We start from the raw sequence: 27,401 nt of genomic DNA, 5'->3' as shown, positions 1-27,401 counted from the left end.
TCTATTTGTGAGGTGAAGACCGTGTCTAAGAAGCCAGGGCTTTCTAGAGGTAGCTGTGGATGAGCATCCAAGACTTATTTGGGAGAGATGCGAAGCTTATGCAATACTGTAGTACCCTTTTTCTGGCATGGTTACCCCCCACTTTTTGCCTGTTGTCAGTATGTTTTTGACGATGTTCACTGGGATCCTGCTAACCAGGACCCTAGTGTCTGTGCTGTCTCCCTTTAAACTTGGTAGCTTGGACCACAAATACCCCACATTTTGCATACTGGTACCCCCTTATAACCCCCTAGTATATGGTACCCAGGGCATTGGGGCACCAGGAGTGCCCCATGGGCTGCAGCATATATTCTGCCACCCATGGGGAGCCCACGCACGCCCTTGGAAAACCATTTTAGCAACTGTTTTCCCCTATCTTGCCCCCAGTGGCAGCCTGTTTCCTTGAACAATGTATCAGCCCCTCTCCCAAGTGATACCCATTTGCCCTGTTAAGGCGGCTTCTCCATTGAAGCTCACATTTTGGGTCAATGCTCGTGTGGCTCCTAAAGGTGGGAGGTGGCACCTCCTTCCAGAGCTGGCCCCCATTTGTATCCTTTCTTGGGAGTCATTGACATGTTTCTGCAGGAGAAGAGAAAGCTATCTCAGCAACAGGCTACCGTGTGGATTACTCAGTCTTGCGATATGGCTCCTGAAGTCTTAGTGTTGGGATATTGACAACTCCCCCCTGAACGTATGGACATTCTTAGCGAGGCACGTAAACCTACAACTAGCCAGTGTTATGCTGAAAAATGGAAACTCTTTTGTATGCTACTGTCAACCTAAACACATCAGTGCAAGACATTGTTACCTGCTACATTTTCAAAAGGCAAATTTAGCATACTCATCTATTAGACTTCATTTAGCAGCCATAGCTGCTTACCTCCATAACAGACAACATATTTCTTTATTCAGAATTCCAGTAATCAAAGCCTTCATGGAAGGCTTATTTCCTCTAGCTTCAGTATGGAACCTGAATATTGTCCTTACTAGACTCATGGGTCCACCTTTTGAACCCATGCACTCCTGCATTTTTAGTGGCTCTCACTCCCTTAAGACGTGTAAGTGAAATCCAAGCTTTCACTTTAGAAGAACCTTTCTTCCAAGTTCACAAAGATAGTCGTCCTTAGGACAAACTCTAAATTTCTCCCAAAAGCAGTTTCACCATTTCAAATTGGCATTCAGTTGAGTTACCTGCTTTTTCCCCACAACCAGACTGTCACGGAAAGAGCTCTGCACACATTAGATGTTAAAAGAGCTCTTATGTGTTACATTGATAGGACTAAAAGTTTTTTATAAAATCTAAACAGCTTTTTGTAGCATTTTCAATGCCTCACAAAGGCAATCCAATTTAAAACAAGCTGTGATAGCTAGAGGGATGGTGGAAGTGTATTCAAACTTTTTATCTGAAAGCTAAAAGACAATTATCTACAGCTCCTAGAGCACATTCTACCAGAAAAAAGGTGCTTCCATGGCTTTCTTAGGAAACGTACTAAAAGCAAATATTTGTAAAGCTGCTACTTGGTCTACACCACACAGATTCACTAAGCACTATTGTGTAGATGTTTTAGCTCGCCAACAAGCAAATGTTGGCCAGGCAGTGCTCAAAACACTTTCAGGCTACTCCATCTTCTACAGGCTAGCCACCACTTAGTTTGAGGGGATTGGTTTTCAGTCTGTGCAAAGATTGTGTATCTACAGCCACACATTCCATCAAACAGAAAATGTTACTTACCGAGTAGATATCTGTTCATGGCATGTTGTGCTGTATATTCACATGCGTCCTCCCTCCTCCCCGGAATCCTGTGGTTGTTGTAGTAGAATTATTCTACAAATATTGTACATATAGATATATACACTGCATTGACATCCATATCTCTATCTATCTATCTATCTATCTATCTATCTATCTATCTATCTATCTATCTATCTATCTATCTATCTATCTATCTATCTATCTATCTATCGTCATTACTTAACCCGTCTGCGGGAAAACAATCTAACGAAGGACTCCATGTCCTGCTCACTATCACCGAGAGGAGGAGTCACTCGATCTCGTGACTTGAAAAGATTCTTCAAACAAAAACAACCTGCAACACTCCGAGCCCAACACTAGATGGCGGACTTATGGAAAGCATGTGAATCTACAGCACTGCATGCCACAAACAGATGTCTTCTGGTTAAGTAACATTTTCCTTACTACACTTTGGACTCTGCACGGATGGAGGTATTTCGTTTTCATACTGTATCTCAAAGGTTTGATAGTTGGGGTGGGTTTGCTTTGAAGTGGCCGAGTCGATACACTGCTACTTTGAGTATGCTCTTGTTTGGAGTTCTTTACATTTGCAGTATTTCCTTTTTTAACACCTTTCTGGAATGCCATGTCAAAACCCTGAATGGGTCTTGCAAAGGCACAGTAATTGTGTATTGTCAGGTTTATATTGAATACCTGTGTGCAATTAATGAGATGTGAAAGAAAATGAAAATAGAAAATATCTTCATTATGGTTATTTGTTAGTATGTGGTATTGTGGGGGTAGAGTACCATGTATCATCTTGTGTTTGGCTCAGATAATAATAATAATAATTTTGTTTGGTTACTTAAAACCATTAACATCAATAATAGCTTAAACAATGGCAACGTTCAGTCAGATGGCTTCCAAGACATTATTACATAAAAAAATTTTACTATTACAAACAGTGGTGATTTTAGCAGCCTTAAATTACAAGATATCTTGTTCAAACATTTTACATTAGTCAATACTGCTGTTGCAGACAATTGCTCCAGCAACTAAGGAAAATAAGGAGCAGGATGCAGTATATTGAGTATTGGCTGATTCATGACAACATAAATTAGGCGTAAAATCTTAATGTTCACACCTGGGGCAAGTGTCTGGTTAAATTTTATGTTTGTTAATGCTGGAAAAGCCAACTACTCCAATAGCTAAGAACAGCAAAGTGTAGAGTGCAAGCTATAAAATAATAGCAGACTTTTGTCAATAGGAGTTAGGTGCAGGAGCCTTGCTCCCTAAGGTAACTATAACTCGCTCCCTTGCCATCAGTTTTCTTATCAATCATTTTATTGCAAATGTTGCAGTGATATCAAAGATGCCATATAAGATCTCATCAAAGATATGTGGAGTAATTAGCTGTGCATTGTGAAGGCGCGAGCTATGGTTACCTTAGGGCGCAAGTTATAGTTACTTAAAAGAACTCTAACTATAGCTGCTGAATTTCTGTGGTTTTGTACGAGTAAATTCAGAACCGAACTATAACATCCCTGTAAACTTTGTTGTTTTTTTTCATTAAATTTCTATGTTTTTTTTTTTAACAGAAAGCAATTTTAATTATTGTATGCTATTCCAACCCCCACCGCGCACATTCTTCGGCCGTGCGCAGCAGGGGTTGGTCATAAGGCTTGGCCTGCCACCAAGCCTTTATAACCACCCAACCCGCGCCACGCACGTCCCTTGGCCGTGGCAGCACAGGGTGGCCACAGGGCCTGTCTGTCAGTGGATCTGTGAGTGGGTGCCTAAGTGTTTGAGTTGGTCTGAAAGTGGGTGTGTGCGTCTGAGTGGGTGCATGAGTGTCTGAGTGAATGTGAGTTTCGCACGAGTCTTGAGTGCATGTCTGAGTGAATGGATAAGTGTACGAGTGAGTTTGTGGTTTTTCTTTCAAATGTGTCCATACTTGTGAATAATTTGCGAGTTTTCGTGAATATCACACATGGTGGCACAAAATGATTTTAAACCCATAATTTGCCCCTAATACACACCTATATGTGGGGTAACTTCCCCATGACCCCTTATGCGACTTTCAGTGTGGATTTTCACTCCCCCGAGGCCGTGTTCCGTGAAATAAAATGGCAGCTGCAACTTTCTAATTAAGTTGCAGTCAGCCAATTGCAACGCTTCTTTTTGCATGCATATTCGTGAACATTTTGTTAAATTTGCGAAATGTTCGTGGCCAGAGAGAGAGAAATTTATTTTCCCTTTAATATCTCAAAAACTACTGAACGGATTTACACCAAATAAGCGAACACGTGATCTGCGTACCGAAAGCTGCCCCTGGTTGACGGATCATCCCGAAACTTTCCGTGAGCACCAAGAATCACTGCAGCACTTTTGTTTTGGAAAATTTCGTGAAGATTCTTCAAAAGGTGCCAAAGATCAAGACAAGTCAAAAAACGCTTTTTCTATGTAAACATGGTCCTAACTATAACTACCTACTGGCGCAGCCACTAGGTAATGTATATAGTGACTTGGGTATCTGCGCACCAGAAGGCTTTTCGCAAGGGTTTACAATTCATCTTTCAGTTGCTTGTTGGTGTGTTTTGGTGTTAAATTGGTACTAATTAAGGTGAACTCTTTTCTCAAACACTGTTACCAGAGGTAAGAATGACAGAAAATAAAGTAACATTTTCACAAAAAGTGGCTCATTCTGCTGCAGTTTGCCTTTTCTTGCTGCTTAATTCTGTCACCCCTGCTGCATAATTTGGTCCTCTACTCTGCTTAATGCCAATGGCCCTGGAAATGGCCGCATGTCCGAACTGAGCACTGATCCTCCAAGCGAGAGGCTTCTGCCCTCGTGCCCCAGTTGACACTGAAGCGAGGCTTCAGAGCAGAGAGATCCTTGACCCTTGGCCACAGTAGTGTTCAGTCATTATTCGTGTCAAACTTTTGAAGTAGACTTCCACCTTAAGGTCCAAACTGCTGTTGTATTGTCTGCCCGATGCTGCCGACAGGGACTCAAGGAAATGCCTACCCTGCAATATGAGCTGGATGAGATATTAGCCATCTGTGCAGAAGCAAGATATCTGCTATGGAAAAGACTCTAAGAAATGCACGTTTACCCTTTGAATACGCCCTACCTGCGGACACATTCGCAGCTCCACTGCCCTTAAACGCCAAAGGACAAGGGTGGAATTGGCTGTAGATCCTTGGGTGGATCCAGAACAGGCCTCCTCGACAGATGATATTACGGTGTACCACAGCATTATCCAGCCGCAACTGCTTATCATAAAGTGGAAATGTAGGTCACACCCGAGGACGATAATGCCTTGGCTGCCTAAAACAGTTTTCCCACCAATACCTCTGTATTCTTATAGGGGTGATAACATTTACCCTTGAGGTCTTTAAGGATCCGGTGAAACTCTGAAGGCTACAACCCGGATTGGGGAAAAAAAATACAAGCTGGCACCCTCCATCCCACTTTCCATCAATGGTCACATCTGATGGACTCCCCAGTTATCACTACTGCCAGGAAATAGGCAGCAGCCCAGGCCCTGGGTGACACTCCATCTCTTGACAAGGAGAGCAGGTTCATCAATGTCACATGTAAGAGAGCACCGGACGCACACTTGCACATCACCTATTCTGTGGACCGTTTGATAGGGTTCACTGAGAAGAGATGGAGGGCCTCCTTCAACATCTCCCTTACCACTTACGCAAGAGAGGGGCTGAAACAGTAGAGGAGAGGAAAGCCACTGCCAATTCTACCAGCAGATACAGCAGCTAGAGGGATGAACAACTCAGTTATCCTTAGCTGTCACTCCTGGCTGTGTGCATCTTGCTTCAAACCACAGTTGCTGCAGCATTTTGTCAATTTGCCCTTAATCAGGGAGCACCAGTTTGGACCTCAGGTTTACATCATGCTGCAGAAAATGTAAAGAAAAAAAAATAGAGGCAGAAACTACCAAGGCTATGGGTGCCCTCTAGGTTCCTTCCAGCAGGGGCTCCTTTCAGAAGCAACAGGCAAGTGGTAGGGCCAAAGCCACTTCCCCAGAGCCAACATGGTCCTACCAGCGGTAGCAACACAGTTATCGCCAACAGGGTGGCATAAATTACACACAGGACTCCTTTAGCTAGGACAATTCAAAAGGCTGAGGCAGAGCAACTCCCAGTATAGGAGCTTCTACCTCTAAAAACTGACTTGTCTCGTATCCCTCCCCGATCACGCTGCTCCTGTTCTGGGGAGACTTCAGCATTTTGTCCCCATTGAGAGATCACCACAGTTCAAAGGGTTCTAACCATCAAAGAGCACGGCTACTCGCTGGAGCACGTTTCAGCCCCACCAAACATCTACCCCCACACCCTCAGCCCAAAACATCTTATGCTAGTTTTGGAGGAGGTTTCGGTGTAGTTACTTAAGGGAGCCACAAAGCCAGTAAGCCTTATACTTAATTCCCCCCCCCCCCCCCCCCCCCCCAAAAAAAATGGCTTTCTAGGCCAATCCTAGACTTCCAGCCCCTCAACAGATGCATCCTGTTGGAACATTTCTGCATGTTTACCCTAGAGAGTGTCATCCCCCTGCCACAGCAAGGCGACTTCATGGCCACAATAGGCCTAACGTAGGCCTACTTATATGTCTCAATTCATCTGGCTCACCAGTGCTACCTGCGCTTCATGGTAAGTGGTCACCACTACCAGTTCAAGTTTGTTCCCTTTGGGGTCTCAAGGGCCCAAAAGGGTCTTCACCAAGTGTCTATCAGTATTTGTTGCCCTCCTCCAGAGGGGAGGAACTCATGTCATCTCCCAGCTAGGCTGTCTGATCAACAGTTGAAGCATACAAGACTGCCTAGCCTTTTCTCAGTCTGCAATTTATCTCCTGCACAGCCTGGGTCTTACAGCATCAAGCACCAATTCCAACTTGAAGCCACTCCACTTGCAACCTTTCCTAGGGGTCATTCCTAAACACTTTTCCTGGACAAAACGTACCCCAGTATCCAAAGAGTAGAGGTGTTCTAACAGACTCTGCCTCTAATGTAATGATTCTCCTTAGAAAGATGGCTTCATGCATTACCCTATTTCCTCGAGCACAGCTCCATAAGTGGTCACTTCAGGAGTGCCTGTCGAGTCAGTGGTTTCAGTCGAAGGGTCAGTTAGAAGATCTAGTGTTGACAAGTCTCAATACTGATCGCTTTCTCCAGTGGTGGAACAGCAACAATTTGTTGCATGGCAGGCTCTCCGCAGACCTAGTTCCTCAGGTTACTATCACCACAGAACACATTGCTAGACAGCTGGGCAGCACATCGCAAGGATATGGCAGTCCAGGGTCTCTGGTCATCTCACCATCGGCGTCTCCACATAAACCTCTTGGAACTGTTAGCCATTCTTCTGGCCCACAAAGTCTATTTTCAACAGTTCTGAGGCAACGTGATTCTTTTGTGCGCAGACAAAATAACCGCTGTTTTCTATTTACGGAAGAAAGTAGGCACAAACTTCCCTTAGCTGTCAGTCCTAGTCTGGTGAATCTTACTCTAGGCAGTCTACATCCAGTACATCTCTTAGTGGGTATCTTTTGGGAGTGGGCAACTACTTTGAAGACTTTCTCATTTGGATGCAGGAACAGGTCTACAAATGTGAACTTCACCACAAGTCTTACTCCATTACTTATTACTTCCAGAGATGGGTCACCCCAAACATAGACCTTTTCACCACATGCTAAAGTTCAAAATGCCCAAACTTTGCCATGGGCTATTCACTGTGAATGAAAAGGTCAGGGATCTTTGCATATACTTTTTGTCCTCTCTGAATTCTTCCTTATGTGATCAAGAAGCTCAGGCAAGCTCCTGCACTCTAATCCTGGTGGCTACAACATGGGCCAGACAACTGTGGTTTGCAACTCTTCTGAAGATGTTCATTGCCTCTCACAAGAAGCTACTTAACAGACTGGACCTCCATACACAAAACTTCAGCAAAGTGAGGCACCTGGACCCCAGGCAGCTCAGCCTGATGAGTTGGTTCCTGAGATCCTAAGATTTGGTTATTTTCACCTACCACAAGAGTTCTTAAACATACGTGGGAACACCCGGAGGCCCACTGCAAGCACTTGCCATGCTGCTAAGTGGAAGCGATTTGTCCACTATTGCACACCAAATTGCATAAGCTCTTTTATGCCTACAGTACAAGTCAATAAATGCTACCTCCAACAGCTACAAATGTCAGGATTAGCCTACACATAGATTTGTCTACACCTAGCCTCTTTGGCCACATACATGCAGAACTGGGAGCACTCCTCACTCTTCAGTATCCCCGTTATTAAAACTTCTATGGAAGGCCTTAAACGTGTCATTCCACCCAGGATGTCTCCTGCCCCAGTCTAGAATCTCAATGTTGTCCTCACCAGACTTGTTACCACTTGCGAGCCAGTTAATTCTTGCCCTGTACAGTTCTTCATTGTAGCAATAACATATCTTAGACATATCAGTGAACTACAGGAACTTTTCTTTCCAGTTCCACAATGATGGACTAGTCATTAGAATCAGTCGTAAATTCTTACCTAAGGTCATCACCCTATTCCACCTTACCAACAGTCAAGCTCCCAGTCTTTTTGCTGCGACCTGACTCGGTAGCTGATAGTCCTTCACACACACACTTGACCTCAAGCTTGCTCTTTACATATCATATAAATGGGATGAAGTCCTTTAACAAAACACACTGCTTTTTGTTGCCTTTTTAGCAGCGTCATAAAGGTCATCCCATTTCTATGACGACGATCGATAGGTTAATTGTTAAAAGCATCCAAACATGTTACATTAAAGCTGAACAAACGCTGAGTTCCCACCCCGGATCCACTGCACTTGTAAACAGGTGGTCACTATTACTTTTCTGGGGAACCTAACCATAGCAGACATCCACAAAGCTGCCAAATGTTCCACTCCATGCATGTTCACAAAGCATTACTGTGTAGACATTCTTGCAAGGCAGCAAGCTAGAATTGGTCAGACCGTCCTTAGGACCTTTAGATATCTGCACCATCTTCTGGCTAACCACCGCTTAGGGGAGTCCTGCTTTTCAGTTGATGCAGAGCATGTGCATGTACAGCCACATCTGCTACGAATGAATTAGGTTACTTACACTGTAAGCATATGTTCGATGGCATATGTTGCTGCAGATACACATGTTTCGCACAGTCCGCTGCCTGGTGTTGGGCTCGGAGTATTACAAGTTGTTTTTCTTCGAAGAAGTCTTTTTGGTCAGGGGACCGAAGGACTCCTCCCTCTTCGGCTCCATTGCGCATGGGCGTCGACTCCATCTTAGATTGTTTTTTTCCGCTGTCGGGTTCGGACGTATTCCTTTTCGCTCCGTGTTTCGGTTCGGAAAGTTAGTCAGAATCTCGGAAGAAAGCGTCGGTATTGTTCCGTTCGGTATTGGGATAGTTAGGTACATCGACACCGATCATCGGAAGACTTTGGGGTAGCTTCGATCCCCCATCGGGGCCTGGTCGGCCCGACCGCGTGCGACATCGAAGCCGATGGAACGGACCCCGTTTCGTTTCTGCCCAAAATGTCACAGTAAGTACCCTTATACAGATCAGCACTTGGTCTGTAACTTGTGCTTGTCCCCCGAGCACAAGGAGGATACCTGTGAGGCCTGTCGAGCCTTCCGGTCCAGAAAAACACTCCGGGACCGGAGAGCCAGGCGTCTACAAATGGCGTCCACGCCGACAAAACAACGTTTCGACGACGAAGAGGAAACATTCTCGGTTCCGGAATCAGAATCCGGAGACTCCGACGTCGAACAACAGCAACAAACAGTGAGTAAGACGTCGAAAATTAAAACCATCGAGAAGACAAAAGCCCAGGGGACGCCACTGCCAACAGGCCATGGCTCGACCCATAAAACCGGCGACCCGTCGAAGGCGCCGAAAAAGGGCACGCCCATAGCGAAGACACCCGACTCCGGTCGAGGGACCGCCATGGAGCAACCTCGGAGCCGAGATAGCGGCTCCGAGAGGCAAAAACAAGATGCCGGCACCGAAAAACATCGGCACCGAGACACACTGCCGAAAGCCACAAAAATTCTGTCGGTGCCGAAGCCGAAAAAAGATTCTCTCTCGGCGCCGAAAAGTTTCACACCTCCATCCTACACAGAGGAACAAGGAATAAGTGGCCAGATGCACAGATTTGGACAAGAGCTCCAAAGTGTAGAATCAGACTACACACAAAAGAGACTGTACATCCAGCAAGACGCAGGGAAGATATCAACCCTTCCCCCAATAATGAGAAAAAGAAGGATCGGACTTCTCAAGGATGACGCACAACCACAAGCCAAAGTGGTTAAAAAAGTCACGCCTCCGCCCTCTCCACCACAACAGGCATCGCCGGCACAAACACCGCCACAAATGCACTCACCAGCGCAAACTACCATAAGTCAAGATAATCAGGATCAAGACGCTTGGGACCTATATGACACCCCAGTGCCGGACAATGATCCCGATTCATACCCCACAAAGCCATCACCGCCAGAGGACAGTACCTCATACTCGCAACTGGTGGCTAGGGCAGCAGAATTCCACAATGTCCAACTGCATTCCGATCCTATAGAGGATGATTTTTTATTTAACACCCTCTCGGCTACACATAGCCAATATCAATGTCTCCCAATGCTACCAGGGATGTTACGGCACGCAAAACAAATTTTTGAAGAACCCGTAAAATCAAGAGCCATCACCCCAAGGGTGGATAAGAAATACAAACCACCACCCACAGACCCAGTGTTTATTACTTCGCAGTTACCACCTGACTCCGTAGTAGTAGGGGCAGCTCGCAAAAGAGCAAATTCCCATACATCTGGCGACGCCCCACCTCCGGACAAAGAAAGCAGAAAATTTGATGCGGCAGGAAAAAGAGTAGCATCACAGGCAGCCAACCAGTGGCGCATCGCAAATTCTCAAGCGCTGCTGGCCCAATATGACCGCGCACACTGGGATGAGATGCAACTTCTCATAGACCATCTTCCCCAGGAATACCAAAAAAGGGCGCAGCAAATAGTTGAAGAGGGACAAACGATCTCAAACAATCAAATCCGCTCTTCAATGGACGCAGCCGATACTGCAGCGAGAACAGTCAACACTGCTGTCACCATAAGGAGACACGCTTGGCTCTGCACTTAAGGCTTCAAACCTGAAATCCAGCAGGCTGTCCTTAATATGCCCTTCAACGAGAAACAACTTTTTGGACCTGAAGTGGACACAGCCATTGAAAAACTTAAAAAGGACACAGACACGGCCAAAGCCATGGGCGCACTCTACTCCCCGCAGAGCAGAGGCTCTTTTAGAAAAACTCCATTTAGAGGGGGGTTTCGTGGCCAACCCACAGACACCACCAGCCAACAAACAAGAACCACACCATATCAGGGTTCATTCCAAAGGGGAGGTTTCAGGGGATATAGAGGGGGTCAATTCCCAAGGAGTAGGGGAAGATTCCAGACTCCAAAAACACCTCCACCTAAACAGTGACTTTCAAGTCACACAACCCCTTCACTCAACACCAGTGGGGGGAAGACTAAGCCAATTCTACCAATCTTGGCAGCAGATTACAACAGACAATTGGGTATTAGCAATAATCCAACATGGCTATTGCATAGAATTCCACAAATTCCCACCAAACATCCCTCCAAAAACACGCAAAATGTCACCACAACATTTAGAACTTTTAGGACTAGAAGTTCAAGCACTACTGCAAAAGGATGCTGTAGGAAGTTGGCTCTGTATGTGCTATTTCAAAGTAAGGAATAGCATGCACAGAGTCCAAGGGTTCCCCTTAGAGGTAAAATAGTGGTAAAAAGAGATAATACTAATGCTCTATTTTGTGGTAGTGTGGTCGAGCAGTAGGCTTATCCAAGGAGTAGTGTTAAGCATTTGTTGTACATACACATAGACAATAAATGAGGTACACACACTCAGAGACAAATCCAGCCAATAGGTTTTGTATAGAAAAATATCTTTTCTTAGTTTATTTTAAGAACCACAGGTTCAAATTTAACATGTAATATCTTGTTTGAAAGGTATTGCAGGTAAGTACATTAGGAACTTTGAATCATTTCAATTGCATGTATACTTTTCAAGTTATTCACAAATAGCTATTTTAAAAGTGGACACAGTGCAATTTTCACAGTTCCTGGGGGAGGTAAGTTTTTGTTAGTTTTACCAGGTAAGTAAGACACTTACAGGGTTCAGTTCTTGGTCCAAGGTAGCCCACCGTTGGGGGTTCAGAGCAACCCCAAAGTTACCACACCAGCAGCTCAGGGCCGGTCAGGTGCAGAGTTCAAAGTGGTGCCCAAAACGCATAGGCTTCAATGGAGAGAAGGGGGTGCCCCGGTTCAGGTCTGCCAGCAGGTAAGTACCCGCGTCTTCGGAGGGCAGACCAGGGGGGTTTTGTAGGGCACCGGGGGGGACACAAGCCCACACAGAAATTTCACCCTCAGCGGCGCGGGGGCGGCCGGGTGCAGTGTTAGAACAAGCGTCGGGTTCGCAATGGAAGTCAATGAGAGATCAAGGGATCTCTTCAGCGCTGCAGGCAGGCAAGGGGGGGCTTCCTCGGGGAAACCTCCACTTGGGCAAGGGAGAGGGACTCCTGGGGGTCACTTCTGCAGTGAAAGTCCGGTCCTTCAGGTCCTGGGGGCTGCGGGTGCAGGTTCTTTTCCAGGCTTCGGGACTTAGGTTTCAGAGAGTCGCGGTCAGGGCAAGCCTCGGGATTCCCTCTGCAGGCGGCGCTGTGGGGGCTCAGGGGGGACAGGTTTTGGTACTCAGTCGTAGAGTAGTCCGGGGTCCTCCCTGAGGTGTTGGTTCTCCACCAGCCGAGTCGGGGTCGCCGGGTGCAGGGTTGCAAGTCTCACGCTTCTTGCGGGGAGTTGCAGGGTTCTTTAAAGCTGCTTCTTGAAACAAAGTTGCAGTCTTTTTGGAGCAGGTCCGCTGTCCTCGGGAGTTTCTTGTCTTTTTCGAAGCAGGGCAGTCCTCAGAGGATTCAGAGGTCGCTGGTCCCTTTGGAAGGCGTCGCTGGAGCAGAGTTCTTTGGAAGGCAGGAGACAGGCCGGTGAGTTTCTGGAGCCAAGGCAGTTGTTGTCTTCTGGTCTTCCTCTGCAGGGGTTTTCAGCTGGGCAGTCCTTCTTCTTGTTGTTGCAGGAATCTAGTTTCTAGGTTCAGGGAGAGCCCTTAAATACTAAATTTAAGGGCGTGTTTAGGTCTGGGGGGTTAGTAGCCAATGGCTACTAGCCCTGAGGGTGAGTACACCCTCTTTGTGCCCCCTCCCAAGGGGAGGGGGTCATATCCCTAATCCTATTGGGGGAATCCTCCATCTGCAAGATGGAGGATTTCTAAAAGTCAGAGTCACCTCAGCTCAGGACACCTTAGGGGCTGTCCTGACTGGCCAGTGACTCCTCCTTGTTTTTCTCATTATCTCTCCTGGACTTGCCGCCAAAAGTGGGGGCTGGGTCCAGGAGGCGGGCATCTCCACTAGCTGGAGTGCCCTGGGGCATTGTAACACGAAGCTTGAGCCTTTGAAGCTCACTACTAGGTGTTACAGTTCCTGCAGGGGGGAGGTGTGAAGCACCTCCACCCAGAGCAGGCTTTGTTTCTGTCCTCAGAGAGCACAAAGGCTCTCACCGCATGAGGTCAGACACTCGTCTCTCAGCAGCAGGCTGGCACAGACCAGTCAGTCCTGCACTGAACAATTGGGTAAAATACAGGGGGTATCTCTAAGATGCCCTCTGTGTGCATTTTTTTAAAATAAATCCAACACTGGCATCAGTGTGGGTTTATTATTCTGAGAAGTTTGATACTAAACTTCCCAGTATTCAGTGTAGCCATTATGGAGCTGTGGAGTTCGTTTTTGACAGACTCCCAGCCCATATACTCTTATGGCTACCCTGCACTTACAATGTCTAAGGTTTTGCTTAGACACTGTAGGGGCATAGTGCTCATGCACATATGCCCTCGCCTGTGGTATAGTGCACCCTGCCTTAGGGCTGTAAGGCCTACTAGAGGGGTGACTTACCTATGCCACAGGCAGTGGGAGGTTGGCATGGCACCCTGAGGGGAGTGCCATGTCGACTTAGTCATTTTCTCCCCATCAGCACACACAAGCTGGCAAGCAGTGTGTCTGTGCTGAGTGAGGGGTCCCTAGGGTGGCATAAGACATGCTGCAGCCCTTAGAGACCTTCCCTGGCATCAGGGCCCTTGGTACCAGGGGTACCAGTTACAAGGGACTTACCTAGGTGCCAGGGTTGTGCCAATTGTGGAAACAATGGTACATTTTAGGTGAAAGAACACTGGTGCTGGGGCCTGGTTAGCAGGGTCCCAGCACACTTCTCAGTCAAGTCAGCATCAGTATCAGGCAAAAAGTGGGGGGTAACTGCAACAGGGAGCCATTTCTTTACACAAGCCCCCCCCAGCCCACAGGCCAGGAGACTCAGCCAAAGCTGGGAGAGTCTTCCTAGTCTGTCAGGCGAGGAAGAGTAGAGGAAATAGGCTGGTTTGTTGCAGGGCCTACTCTGCCTTACATCCTCCTGTTCAGGTCATTCCCTCTGGGGAACTGACCCACTTCCACAGTGATAGGACCTAGTCTGAACTGCCACTTGTCTGTGCTTTTTATGTCTTCACCCATTCTCTCTATTTTGGGGTTAGAGGTATCCACCTCTGCTAATCTTATCTTAGCCAGGGTCACCCCTAGCTTACCCAAAGAGGTTACCCAGAGCTGGAGTAACCCCACCATGACCAACAGGGTCAGGGGGCCTAACTTGCTATTTGGCATGGGGTCAGACCACCATGCCAAGGATAGTGCAGCCATAAAGGCTAACACCCAGCAGAGGCCACTGACAGCTATCAGTGCCCAGAACCACACCTTTAGCTCTTCACCTACAAGGGAAGGGGCTAAGTTACAGGCTTCTTTGGGTTCAGGGTGCCTGTCTGCTGTATTAGAGTGGGGGGTTACCACATCTTGTAGTAAACACCCTTCTTCCGCTCTTTCTTCTGTTAGCTGAGGAGCCACCCACTCAGGCTTAACAGTTGCCTGACTAGCCAGGACTTCTTGTGGGTCAGGTTGGACTTTATCAGAGCCATTTTTGGAGTTCTCCCCTACTGGAGCAGAATCTCCTTGGCTTGCTGGAACCTTGGCTAAAGGTTGTCCACCTTTCCTACTCTGTTTCCTTTTCTTTTTCTTCTGGGGCCTACTTGCATTTACTGCAGAGGCAGGCACTCCAGAATCCTTGGGAGAGGACTGGCACTGGACCAGTTCCTCTCTTGGGCTCTGACTAACCTCTGGGTAGTCATTTCCAAGGAGACAATCAAGGGGGAGGTCTGTACTGACTACCACCCTTCTCCAGCTAAAAGTCCCACCCACTTCTATGGGCACAAAAGCCACAGGCCTATCAGTGACCCTGTCTGGGCTAACTCTTACTCTGGCCATCTCACCTGGGATGTACTGGTTTGAGAACACCAGCCTGTCATGCACAATAGTGTGACTGGCACAGGTGTCTCTCAGGGCAGTGGCTGGGATTCCATTCACCTGTAGGTGGTGGAAGTGTCTACTTCCCTCTGGAATCTCCAACTCACCTGTTGGGCCCTTTTTCCAGTTGAAGGCTATGAAGACCTCCTCATCTGAGGAGTCCTCTCCAATGGCTACACTGGTTACCCCTGGGATTTTGCTAGGGGGTTTGTTTTTGGGACAAGAAGTGTCCTTGGTGTGGTGCCCTGTCTGTTTACAGTTATGGCACCATGCCTTAGTGGCATCCCAGCTCTTACCCTGGTACCCACCTTTGTTTTGGGTTGTGTCTCTGGGCCCACCCACCTGGTCTGGTTTTTGGGGGCCTACAGGGGACTCTTTTTCTTTGTTTCTAGTGTCACCCACTTTCTCCTGGGGAGGCTTTGTAACCCCTTTCTTTTGGTCACCCCCAGTGGAAGTTTTGGTTACCCTAGTCTTGACCCAGTGGTCTGCCTTCTTTCCCAATTCTTGGGGAGAAATTGGACCTAGGTCTACCAGATACTGATGCAACTTTTCATTGAAGCAGTTACTTAAAATGTGTTCTTTCATAAACAAATTATAAAGCCCAACATAGTCATACACTTCATTTCCAGTTACCCAACCATCCAGTGTTTTCACTGAGTAGTCAACATAATCAACCCAGGTCTGGCTTGAGGATTTTTGAGCCCCCCTGAATCTAATTCTATACTCCTCAGTGGAGAATCCAAAGCCCTCAATCAGGGTACCCTTCATGAGGTCATAAGATTCTGCATCTTTTTTAGAGAGTGTGAGGAGTCTATCCCTACACTTTCCTGTGAACATTTCCCAAAGGAGAGCACCCCAGTGAGATTTGTTCACTTTTCTGGTTTCACAAGCCCTCTCAAAAGCTGTGAACCATTTGGTGATGTCATCACCATCTTCATATTTAGTTACAATCCCTTTGGGGATTTTCAACATGTCAGGAGAATCTCTGACCCTATTTATGTTGCTGCCACCATTGATGGGTCCTAGGCCCATCTCTTGTCTTTCCCTTTCTATGGCTAGGATCTGTCTTTCCAAAGCCAATCTTTTGGCCATCCTGGCTAACTGGATGTCCTCTTCACTGGAGTTATCCTCAGTGATTTCAGAGTTGTTGGTCCCTCCTGTGAGGGAACCAGCATCTCTGACTATTATTTGTGGAGTCAGGGCTTGAGAGGCCCTGTTCTCCCTAGATAGGACTGGTGGGGGGGAATCACCCTCCAAGTCACTATCTTCATCCTCTGTGTTGCCATCCTCAGAGGGGTTGGCCTTTGCAAACTCTGCCAACAGCTCCTGGAGCTGTAGTTTGGAAGGTCTGGGGCCCATTGTTATTTTCTTTATTTTACAGAGTGACCTTAGCTCCCTCAACTTAAGATGGAGGTAAGGTGTGGTGTCGAGTTCCACCACATTCACATCTGTACTAGACATTATGCTTCTAAAAGTTGGAATACTTTTTAAGAAACTAAATTGGTTCTAGAATCTAATTCAAACTTTTAACAAACTTTTAAACTCTAAAAGAAATGCTAACAGGGACTAACACAAGGCCCTAGCAGGACTTTTAAGAATTTAGAAAACTTTTCAAATTGCAAAAATCAATTTCTAATGACAATTTTGGAATTTGTCGTGTGATCAGGTATTGGCTGAGTAGTCCAGCAAATGCAAAGTCTTGTACCCCACCGCTGATCCACCAATGTAGGAAGTTGGCTCTGTATGTGGTATTTCAAAGTAAGGAATAGCATGCACAGAGTCCAAGGGTTCCCCTTAGAGGTAAAATAATGGTAAAAAGAGATAATACTAATGCTCTATTTTGTGGTAGTGTGGTCGAGCAGTAGGCTTATCCAAGGAGTAGTGTTAAGCATTTGTTGTACATACACATAGATAATAAATGAGGTACACACACTCAGAGACAAATCCAGCCAATAGGTTTTGTATAGAAAAATATCTTTTCTTAGTTTATTTTAAGAACCACAGGTTCAAATTTAACATGTAATATCTTGTTTGAAAGGTATTGCAGGTAAGTACATTAGGAACTTTGAATCATTTCAATTGCATGTATACTTTTCAAGTTATTCACAAATAGCTATTTTAAAAGTGGACACAGTGCAATTTTCACAGTTCCTGGGGGAGGTAAGTTTTTGTCAGTTTTACCAGGTAAGTAAGACACTTACAGGGTTCAGTTCTTGGTCCAAGGTAGCCCACCGTTGGGGGTTCAGAGCAACCCCAAAGTTACCACACCAGCAGCTCAGGGCCGGTCAGGTGCAGAGTTCAAAGTGGTGCCCAAAACGCATAGGCTTCAATGGAGAGAAGGGGGTGCCCCGGTTCAGGTCTGCCAGCAGGTAAGTACCCGCGTCTTCGGAGGGCAGACCAGGGGGGTTTTGTAGGGCACCGGGGAGGACACAAGCCCACACAGAAATTTCACCCTCAGCGGCGCGGGGGCGGCCGGGTGCAGTGTTGGAACAAGCGTCGGGTTCGCAATGGAAGTCAATGAGAGATCAAGGGATCTCTTCAGCGCTGCAGGCAGGCAAGGGGGGCTTCCTCGGGGAAACCTCCACTTGGGCAAGGGAGAGGGACTCCTGGGGGTCACTTCTGCAGTGAAAGTCCGGTCCTTCAGGTCCTGGGGGCTGCGGGTGCAGGGTCTTTTCCAGGCGTCGGGACTTAGGTTTCAGAGAGTCGCGGTCAGGGGAAGCCTCGGGATTCCCTCTGCAGGCGGCGCTGTGGGGGCTCAGGGGGGACAGGTTTTGGTACTCACAGTCGTAGAGTAGTCCGGGGGTCCTCCCTGAGGTGTTGGTTCTCCACCAGCCGAGTCGGGGTCGCCGGGTGCAGGGTTGCAAGTCTCACGCTTCTTGCGGGGAGTTGCAGGGTTCTTTAAAGCTGCTTCTTGAAACAAAGTTGCAGTCTTTTTGGAGCAGGTCCGCTGTCCTCGGGAGTTTCTTGTCTTTTTCGAAGCAGGGCAGTCCTCAGAGGATTCAGAGGGCGCTGGTCCCTTTGGAAGGCGTCGCTGGAGCAGAGTTCTTTGGAAGGCAGGAGACAGGCCGGTGAGTTTCTGGAGCCAAGGCAGTTGTTGTCTTCTGGTCTTCCTCTGCAGGGGTTTTCAGCTGGGCAGTCCTTCTTGTTGTTGTTGCAGGAATCTAGTTTCTAGGTTCAGGGAGAGCCCTTAAATACTAAATTTAAGGGCGTGTTTAGGTCTGAGGGGTTAGTAGCCAATGGCTACTAGCCCTGAGGGGGAGTACACCCTCTTTGTGCCCCCTCCCAAGGGGAGGGGGTCACATCCCTAATCCTATTGGGGGAATCCTCCATCTGCAAGATGGAGGATTTCTAAAAGTCAGAGTCACCTCAGCTCAGGACACCTTAGGGGCTGTCCTGACTGGCCAGTGACTCCTCCTTGTTTTTCTCATTATCTCTCCTGGACTTGCCGCCAAAAGTGGGGGCTGGGTCCAGGAGACGGGCATCTCCACTAGCTGGAGTGCCCTGGGGCATTGTAACACGAAGCTTGAGCCTTTGAAGCTCACTACTAGGTGTTACAGTTCCTGCAGGGGGGAGGTGTGAAGCACCTCCACCCAGAGCAGGCTTTGTTTCTGTCCTCAGAGAGCACAAAGGCTCTCACCGCATGAGGTCAGACACTCGTCTCTCAGCAGCAGGCTGGCACAGACCAGTCAGTCCTGCACTGAACAATTGGGTAAAATACAGGGGGTATCTCTAAGATGCCCTCTGTGTGCATTTTTTTAATAAATCCAACACTGGCATCAGTGTGGGTTTATTATTCTGAGAAGTTTGATACTAAACTTCCCAGTATTCAGTGTAGCCATTATGGAGCTGTGGAGTTCGTTTTTGACAGACTCCCAGCCCATATACTCTTATGGCTACCCTGCACTTACAATGTCTAAGGTTTTGCTTAGACACTGTAGGGGCATAGTGCTCATGCACATATGCCCTCGCCTGTGGTATAGTGCAACCTGCCTTAGGGCTGTAAGGCCTACTAGAGGGGTGACTTACCTATGCCACAGGCAGTGGGAGGTTGGCATGGCACCCTGAGGGGAGTGCCATGTCGACTTAGTCATTTTCTCCCCATCAGCACACACAAGCTGGCAAGCAGTGTGTCTGTGCTGAGTGAGGGGTCCCTAGGGTGGCATAAGACATGCTGCAGCCCTTAGAGACCTTCCCTGGCATCAGGGCCCTTGGTACCAGGGGTACCAGTTACAAGGGACTTACCTAGGTGCCAGGGTTGTGCCAATTGTGGAAACAATGGTACATTTTAGGTGAAAGAACACTGGTGCTGGGGCCTGGTTAGCAGGGTCCCAGCACACTTCTCAGTCAAGTCAGCATCAGTATCAGGCAAAAAGTGGGGGGTAACTGCAACAGGGAGCCATTTCTTTACAGATGCAATAGAGTTAGTACCAGTACAACAAAAAAACACAGGAGTTTACTCCCTGTACTTTCTAATTCCAAAAAAAGACAAAACATTAAGACCAGTATTAGATCTCAGGACACTAAATACCTACATCATATCGGACCACTTTCACATGGTCACACTACAAGACATCATTCCACTGCTCAAACAGCAAGATTACATGACCACATTAGACCTAAAAGATGCGTACTTTCATATACCAATACACCCTTCTCACAGAAAGTACCTAAGGTTCGTATTCAAAGGAATACATTACCGATTCAAAGTGTTGCCTTTCGGAATAACAACTGCACCAAGAGTATTCACAAAATGTCTAGCAGTAGTAGCAGCACATATCAGGAGACAACAGATACATGTGTTTCCTTACCTAGACGATTGGCTAATCAAGACCAACACAGTAAAAAAGTGCACAAACGACACCACATATGTCATACAAACCCTTCACAAACTGGGTTTCTCCATCAACTATACAAAGTCACACCTCGAACCGTGTCAGACACAACAATATCTAGTGGCAACCATCAACACATCAAAAGGAATTGCCACTCCAAGTCCACAAAGAGTGCAAGCATTCCACAAGGTAATAAGTGCTATGTTTCCAAACCAAAAGATACAAGCAAAATTTGTGCTAAAACTTCTAGGCATGATGTCATCATGCATAGCCATTGTCCCAAACGCAAGACTACACATGCGACCCTTACAACAGTGCCTAGCATCACAATGGTCACAGGGTCAACTTCAAGATCTGGTGTTGGTTGACCGCCAAACATACCTCTCGCTTCTATGGTGGAACAGCAACAATTTAAACAAAGGGCGGACATTTCAGGACCCAGTGCCTCAATACGTTATAACAACAGATGCTTCCATGACAGGGTGGGGAGCACACCTCCATCACCACAGCATTCAAGGACAATGGGATGTACACCAAACAAAATTTCATATCAATTACCTAGAAATGTTAGCAGTATTTCTAGCGTTAAAAGCCTTTCAACCCATAACAACACACAAATACATTCTTGTCAAAACAGACAACATGACAACAATGTATTATTTAAACAAACAAGGAGGAACACACTCAACACAATTGTGTCTCCTAACACAAAAAATATGGCAGTGGGCGATTCACAACAACATTCGCCTAATAGCACAATTTATTCCAGGGATCCAAAACCAACTAGCAGACAACCTTTCGCGAGACCACCAACAAGTCCACGAATGGGAAATTCACCCCCAAGTTCTGAAAAAGTACTTTCAAATTTGGGGAACACCCCAGATAGATTTGTTCGCAACAAAAGAAAACGCAAAATGACAAAACTTCGCATCCAGGTACCCACACCGCGAATCACAAGGCAATGCTCTATGGATGAGTTGGTCAGGGATGTTTGCATACGCTTTTCCCCCTCTCCCTCTCCTTCCATATCTAGTAAACAAGTTGAGTCAAAACCAACTCAAACTCATACTGATAGCACCCACATGGGCAAGACAACCTTGGTATACAACTCTACTAGACCTTTCACTAGTACCGCATGTCAAACTACCCAACAGACCAGATCTGTTAACACAACACAAACAACAGATCAGGCATCCAAACCCAGCATCATTGAATCTGGCAATTTGGCTCCTGAAATCCTAGAATTCGGACACTTAGACCTCACACAAGAATGTATGGAGGTCATAAAACAAGCTAGAAAAGCTTCCACTAGACACTGCTATGCATCTAAGTGGAAAAGATTTTTTTGCTACTGCCATACCAATCAAATCCAACCATTGCATGCCTCTACAAAGGACATAGTGGGATACTTACTACATTTGCAAAAAGCGAATCTCGCTTTTTCATCTATAAAAATACACCTCGCAGCAATATCTGCTTACCTACAAACTACTCATTCATCGTCTCTATTTAGAATACCAGTTATTAAAGCATTCATGGAAGGGCTAAAAAGAATTATACCACCAAGAACACCACCAGTTCCTTCATGGAACCTTAACATCGTCTTAACAAGACTCATGGGTCCACCTTTCGAACCCATGCATTCCTGTGAAATGCAATATCTAACCTGGAAAGTCGCATTTCTCATTGCAATCACATCCCTCAGAAGAGTAAGTGAAATACAGGCATTTACCATACAAGAACCATTTATTCAAATACACAAAAATAAAATAGTTCTAAGAACAAATCCAAAATTTCTACCAAAAGTAATCTCACCTTTCCATTTAAATCAAACAGTAGAATTGCCAGTGTTCTTCCCACAACCAGATTCTGTGGCTGAAAGGGCACTACATACATTAGACATCAAAAGAGCACTAATGTACTACATTGACAGAACAAAGCTAATCAGGAAAACAAAACAACTGTTCATAGCTTTTCAAAAACCACACATAGGAAATCCAATCTCTAAACAAGGCATTGCTAGATGGATAGTCAGATGTATTCAAACATGCTATCTTAAAGCCAAAAGAGAATTGCCTATTACACCAAAGGCACACTCAACCAGAAAGAAAGGTGCTACAATGGCCTTTCTAGGAAACATTCCTATGAGCGAAATATGTAAGGCTGCAACCTGGTCTACGCCTCATACATTTACTAAACACTACTGTGTAGACGTACTAAATGCACAACAAGCTACAGTGGGCCAAGCTGTACTAAGAACATTATTCCAAACTACTTCAACTCCTACAGGCTAAACCACCGCTTTTAGGGGAGGTAACTGCTTTATAGTCTATGCGAAACATGTGTATCTGCAGCAACATATGCCATCGAACTGAAAATGTCACTTACCCAGTGTACATCTGTTCGTGGCATTAGTCGCTGCAGATTCACATGTGCCCTCCCGCCTCCCCGGGAAGCCTGTAGCCGTTTAGAAGTAGATCTTAAATCTTAAACATTTGTAAATAATTATTATAAACTTTTTATGTACATACGTATTCACTCCATTGCATGGGCACTATTTATAGCAAACAACTCCAGCCTCACCCTCTGCGGGGAAAACAATCTAAGATGGAGTCGACGCCCATGCGCAATGGAGCCGAAGAGGGAGGAGTCCTTCGGTCCCGTGACCCAAAAGACTTCTTCAAAGAAAAACAACTTGTAATACTCCGAGCCCAACACCAGGCAGCGGACTGTGCGAAACATGTGAATCTGCAGCGACTAATGCCACGAACAGATGTACACTGGGTAAGTGACATTTTCATTTTGTTGCATGTAGTGCTGTAGAGTCACAAGTGACCATCTGCCTCCCCGGAAACCAGTGTTTATACAAGTAACTTCCATCTACACATTTCTTTCTTAATGCTCTTCTGGCCACTGTTCCAACCTAATCACCACTCCATACATACACGCTCCCACTGTGTGAAAAACACTTTTAATAATGGAGACCTCGTGACTCAAAAGGCTACATTGAAGAAGAACAAGTCGCAAATGACCGAGCCCAACACTAGATGTCAGAATTATGCAGAGCATGTGAATCTACAGCTTTACGTGCAACTAAAAGATGCTTACAGGGTAAGTTAAATAATCCTTAAAGAGGCTAAACTTACAACCTATATCCCTACTGTTTAGAAAAGCAATATGAAATATTTGTCTTAAAATGCTGTGGAGATTAAAAAGGCAGTGCTTACAAAATATTGAAGGACCACAACCTTCGTTTGGGTTATGTGGGATTCCATCCTCTCTTCACATTCCATAAACTTAATGAAAAATCATTGAATAAAGTACCAGGTCAATATTTGCAAGCTCCTGTATTGGATTCCATTACTTGAGGCTTCCTTGGTGTTTTGGACCTGGTAATTTCTGTAGTCCTTGCATCTATTTGGTAATTTCAGTGCAAGTCAATGATAGTAAACTTAGCACCATGAATATAAGTTTAGTCCTATTTGATTTCAAATGGTAGAGGCCTGCTACCATTATGATTGAGGCACTGTGGAGCTGCAAAAGCTGAACTCATTCTACCAAGGTGGCCATTGAACATACTGATTTCGCTGTTTTGTGATGCTTTTACTGTGTTGCCTAGTTTCTGCGTGTTTCAGTTATGAATTAAGCTACAAATTTCAGTCTGTTGAACTGCAGCTACTGTTGTGCAGTTAAGTAAATGGACATACAAAACAATTTTTTTTTGTGAACTGTTCATTCATGCCACGCAATATCTTTGCTTGTTTGTCAGACTCCACGCAGAGAAAAGAAGCTTTTTTGCAGTTATTTTAATGCAAATGGGAATCCCAGGTACATCCTAGCTCCAGTTAAGCAGGAAGAGGAGTGGGACAAACCTCACATCGTTCGCTTCCATGATATTCTCACTGACGAAGAAATTAAAAAAGTGAAAGAGCTGGCTAAACCAAGAGTGAGTAGTATGTTCCAAGTTAATTGTTATATTCTGTTCTCTCACAGAAAGGTTGATGACACAGCTAAAGGTGCTTCACTGGTTCCAGTTGCTTCATAAAGTTTTATTGTGTATTATGATGTGATAAAATATTGACAACCTTTAATTATGGTTGAACAGCTCTCAGCCATTTAGTTAGTGAGAATATCCTACTTGCTTGAATATTTACCAACATATTGTGAGGAACTACCGACCCCCATAGGCTGTGTATGGCCTAATCCTGACCACAAAAATGTTTTCTCCAGTATTGGATCTCTCATAGATTCACATGCTTGAATCATCCCCGTCGTCGAGGTGGGAGCCTCACGGTAAATTTAAATACATAAAGCAGTAAGTCAGTAAAAGTAAAACCAGTAGGCCCCAGTAGGCCTCACAGGGTATTTTACAGTCTATCCACTTTGTTTTGTGAAAAGACCCAAACTTCCTTATCAACCAATCCGGATTCAGCCCCTCCCAAACACTCCCAACAGAGGCTGAATTCCCTCAGATTTTCTACTGCACGTCGTGTGAAGGGAGTCTCCCTGAGCTCTGCTCAGTTTTTTCCTTATTTCTGACTGAAGATTGTTTTTCTCTCAGGAAACTAGCTCCACAGCTTCACTATGTCTGAAAAGACAAAGAAGGGTCTGTTCAGAGACTGTGACAATTGTGGGAAGAAGAGACTGCATGTTGATGACCCCCACAAGAAGTGTATCTACTGCCTCCATCCAGACCACAAGGTGAGAGACTGCAAAATCTGTCGCACCTTTAGTAAAAAAAAAACTCAGACCGTGAGGGTAGACTTCTCTTATGGCTGCAAAAACAGAAAGCCATAGAAAATCCTTCCTCAGACGACAGCGAAGCGTCATCACAGACTTCTCGCCCTCAGAAAAGAACAGGTGAGAGAAGTAGAGGGTCTGATGAACCACCACGGAAGGTGCCCAAAAAGACCAAACAAGTCTCTACTGAGGCGAAAAAGGATGTTTCCCACTCAGAGACATTGAAACATTTGCCAAAAAAGGTTCATTCAGAACCTACTACGCCTTTGCATCGAAAAAGCACCTAAAAAAAAGGCATCCCTCTCTCTTGTCACTCCAAAAAGAGCCAGAAAAAGTATTTTCGGTGAAAAAACAACCGTCGACGACCACCCTGTCGACGACTGTGTCGACGGTAACAGCGACTACAGTATCGTCGACGTTCACAACACCGGTCTCACCGATAATTATGACATTGTCGCCACTATCGTCGACGACGATAATTACGGCAACATTTTTTAAGAAAGCTTCGTCGGCAACCACATCGTCGACAGCGGAGGCCTCCTGGGTTCACCAATCAACCAGGGCACTCCCATCTACGAAGCACCTCTCAATGAGGTTTAAAAAGGCACTGCCGACGACGGCACCTACAGAAGATACGTCGGCGAAACGACTGTCGTCTATAAAGGGCCCGTCTATAAAGGGCCCGTCGACGAAGGGATCCGTCGACGAAGGACCCGTTAGCGAAGACGCCGTCAATGACTGATCCGTCGACGATTATATCGTCCATAGCACTAACCGTGTATAAGCCATCCACCTACCTGGATACTTCGCCACACCATTCCTTATATCATCAGGACGACTCCACCAGATTCTTACCACTTTCACTTATTAACATGGGGGACAAGGCGTCTAATATTCTGCCAATGCATACCTCACCAAGTAAAGTGTTGCCATATCCACCACAACATCTTTTACATGATGATGACGATGATGCATACTCTCAAAACGACGGAATGTTTGGGGCAGCTAGTAGCCCGTCCCAACTCAATGTCAAATGCCAAGAGTTTGAGGAGGAGGATCAGCATTACCAGCCTAGTAAAGCCTCAACATCTTATCTAGAGGCAGAACAACCATCGCCCCTCGCTATGCCTAGCACACTAGTAGCAGATCTACAATATATGTTGAATGACTACTATAAAAGGTTTCCACCATCAACTCAGTCCACGCCACCTAGACCTGAGAGCTACCAGACACCTCGGCAAACTCCGACTACAAATTTTTCGGAAACGCCACAGGCTAGTATACGGTAACTAGCCAAACTCAGGAAGCTCACCCCTCGTCAGACGACGAAAGGGAAGAGGGTGAGCTAAGAGATTCGGCGGCTAGTGAATGGGATGATTATCTCGTCCCCACACCATCTCCACCGCCAGCAGGTCCAGTAGATTCTCCTCCAGAGGACATAGGAGGTTTCCATAATTTAATAGAGAGAGCGGCAAAACGTTTTGGCCTTGTAATTGTTTCTCATGAAACCGAATGTTTTTTGTACGACTTCAAAGAGCCATCAAAGAGATCTGTAAGAGCCATACCCATTGTAGATTTCTTATGGCAGGAGGGTTTGAAGGCAATGAAAAACCCGGCAACAGTGCCTTCACAAATGCCAAGACTAGAGAAAAAGTACAAGGCCCCAGATGATTCTCCGGCCTGTCTAGTCTCACAGCCGAAACCTGACTCTGATATATCACAGGCGGCTCAGCGACGTTACAAAAACCCCTCCGCACCTATAGCGTCTCCCCCAGACAAGGAAGGAAGGAGATTAGACAATATCGGCAAGAAATTCTCCTCTGTTGCTGCAGTCACAGTTAAGGCAGCTAACTCCCTCGCCATCCTGGGAAGGTACGATCGTCCGATGTGGGCAGACATGCCTGCCTTTTTAGATTTACTGCCATAAGACGTCAAGATGGAAGCAAAAAAGGTCTTGCAGGAGGGAGAAAGGGTCTCCGCGGAGGTTATACAGTGCAATAGACATTTCTCTCACTGGCTTCAGACAATTAGCTGGCGCAGCAGTCCTGCGCAGGCAAGGATGGCTTAAGGCTACTTCATTCAGACCAGAAGTCCAGAGTCGTGTTCTTGACTTGCCTTTTGATGGAGAAAGTTTGTTTGGTAAACATGTCGACGACATGTTGCAGGCTATCAAGACTGATACCGATACGGCAAAATCCCTAGGTACCCTGCAATATCAAAAACAACCTTTTTGTGGAGCAAGGGGTAGAGGCAATTACTCCTTTCGAGGTGGATACCAACAATGCAGATCACAATATCAGTCTTCCGCCACAGGATCACGACATCAGTACCCCCAGCAACAGCAGCATTATAGATTACCATCGGCCGCAGCTTACAAACATCCAGCTAGAGTAAGAGGAGCTGCCCGAGGAAGAGATACAGGCAGAAAGCAATGACCCGCCGATCATCTCAACGCTTCCCCACCAACCAACATCGAGGGTCGGAGGTCGCATCACTTCCTATTTCCCCAAGTGGAAGGCTATAACATCGGACAGATGGGTACTCGATGTAGTGGCCAGAGGTCATACT

At 46.1% G+C, this 27,401-nt stretch overlaps 1 protein-coding gene across 4 annotated transcripts in view; it reads left to right on the top strand.

The window, feature by feature from the left end:
• Positions 1 to 27,401, top strand: part of P4HA1 (prolyl 4-hydroxylase subunit alpha 1) — a 299,327-nt gene that overhangs the window by 123,323 nt on the left and 148,603 nt on the right. For all 4 annotated transcript variants that reach the window (XM_069240397.1, XM_069240396.1, XM_069240399.1 and 1 more), the window contains exon 8: positions 23,863 to 24,039. In XM_069240397.1, the coding sequence (XP_069096498.1) occupies positions 23,863 to 24,039 (177 nt within the window). The remainder of the gene's footprint in view (positions 1 to 23,862; positions 24,040 to 27,401) is intronic.

The sequence above is a fragment of the Pleurodeles waltl genome, chromosome 6, assembly GCF_031143425.1.
Source record: "Pleurodeles waltl isolate 20211129_DDA chromosome 6, aPleWal1.hap1.20221129, whole genome shotgun sequence".
NCBI lineage: Eukaryota > Metazoa > Chordata > Amphibia > Caudata > Salamandridae > Pleurodeles > Pleurodeles waltl.
The sequence above is the reverse complement of the archived record's forward strand: the minus strand, read 5'-3'. Positions and strand labels throughout refer to the sequence as shown.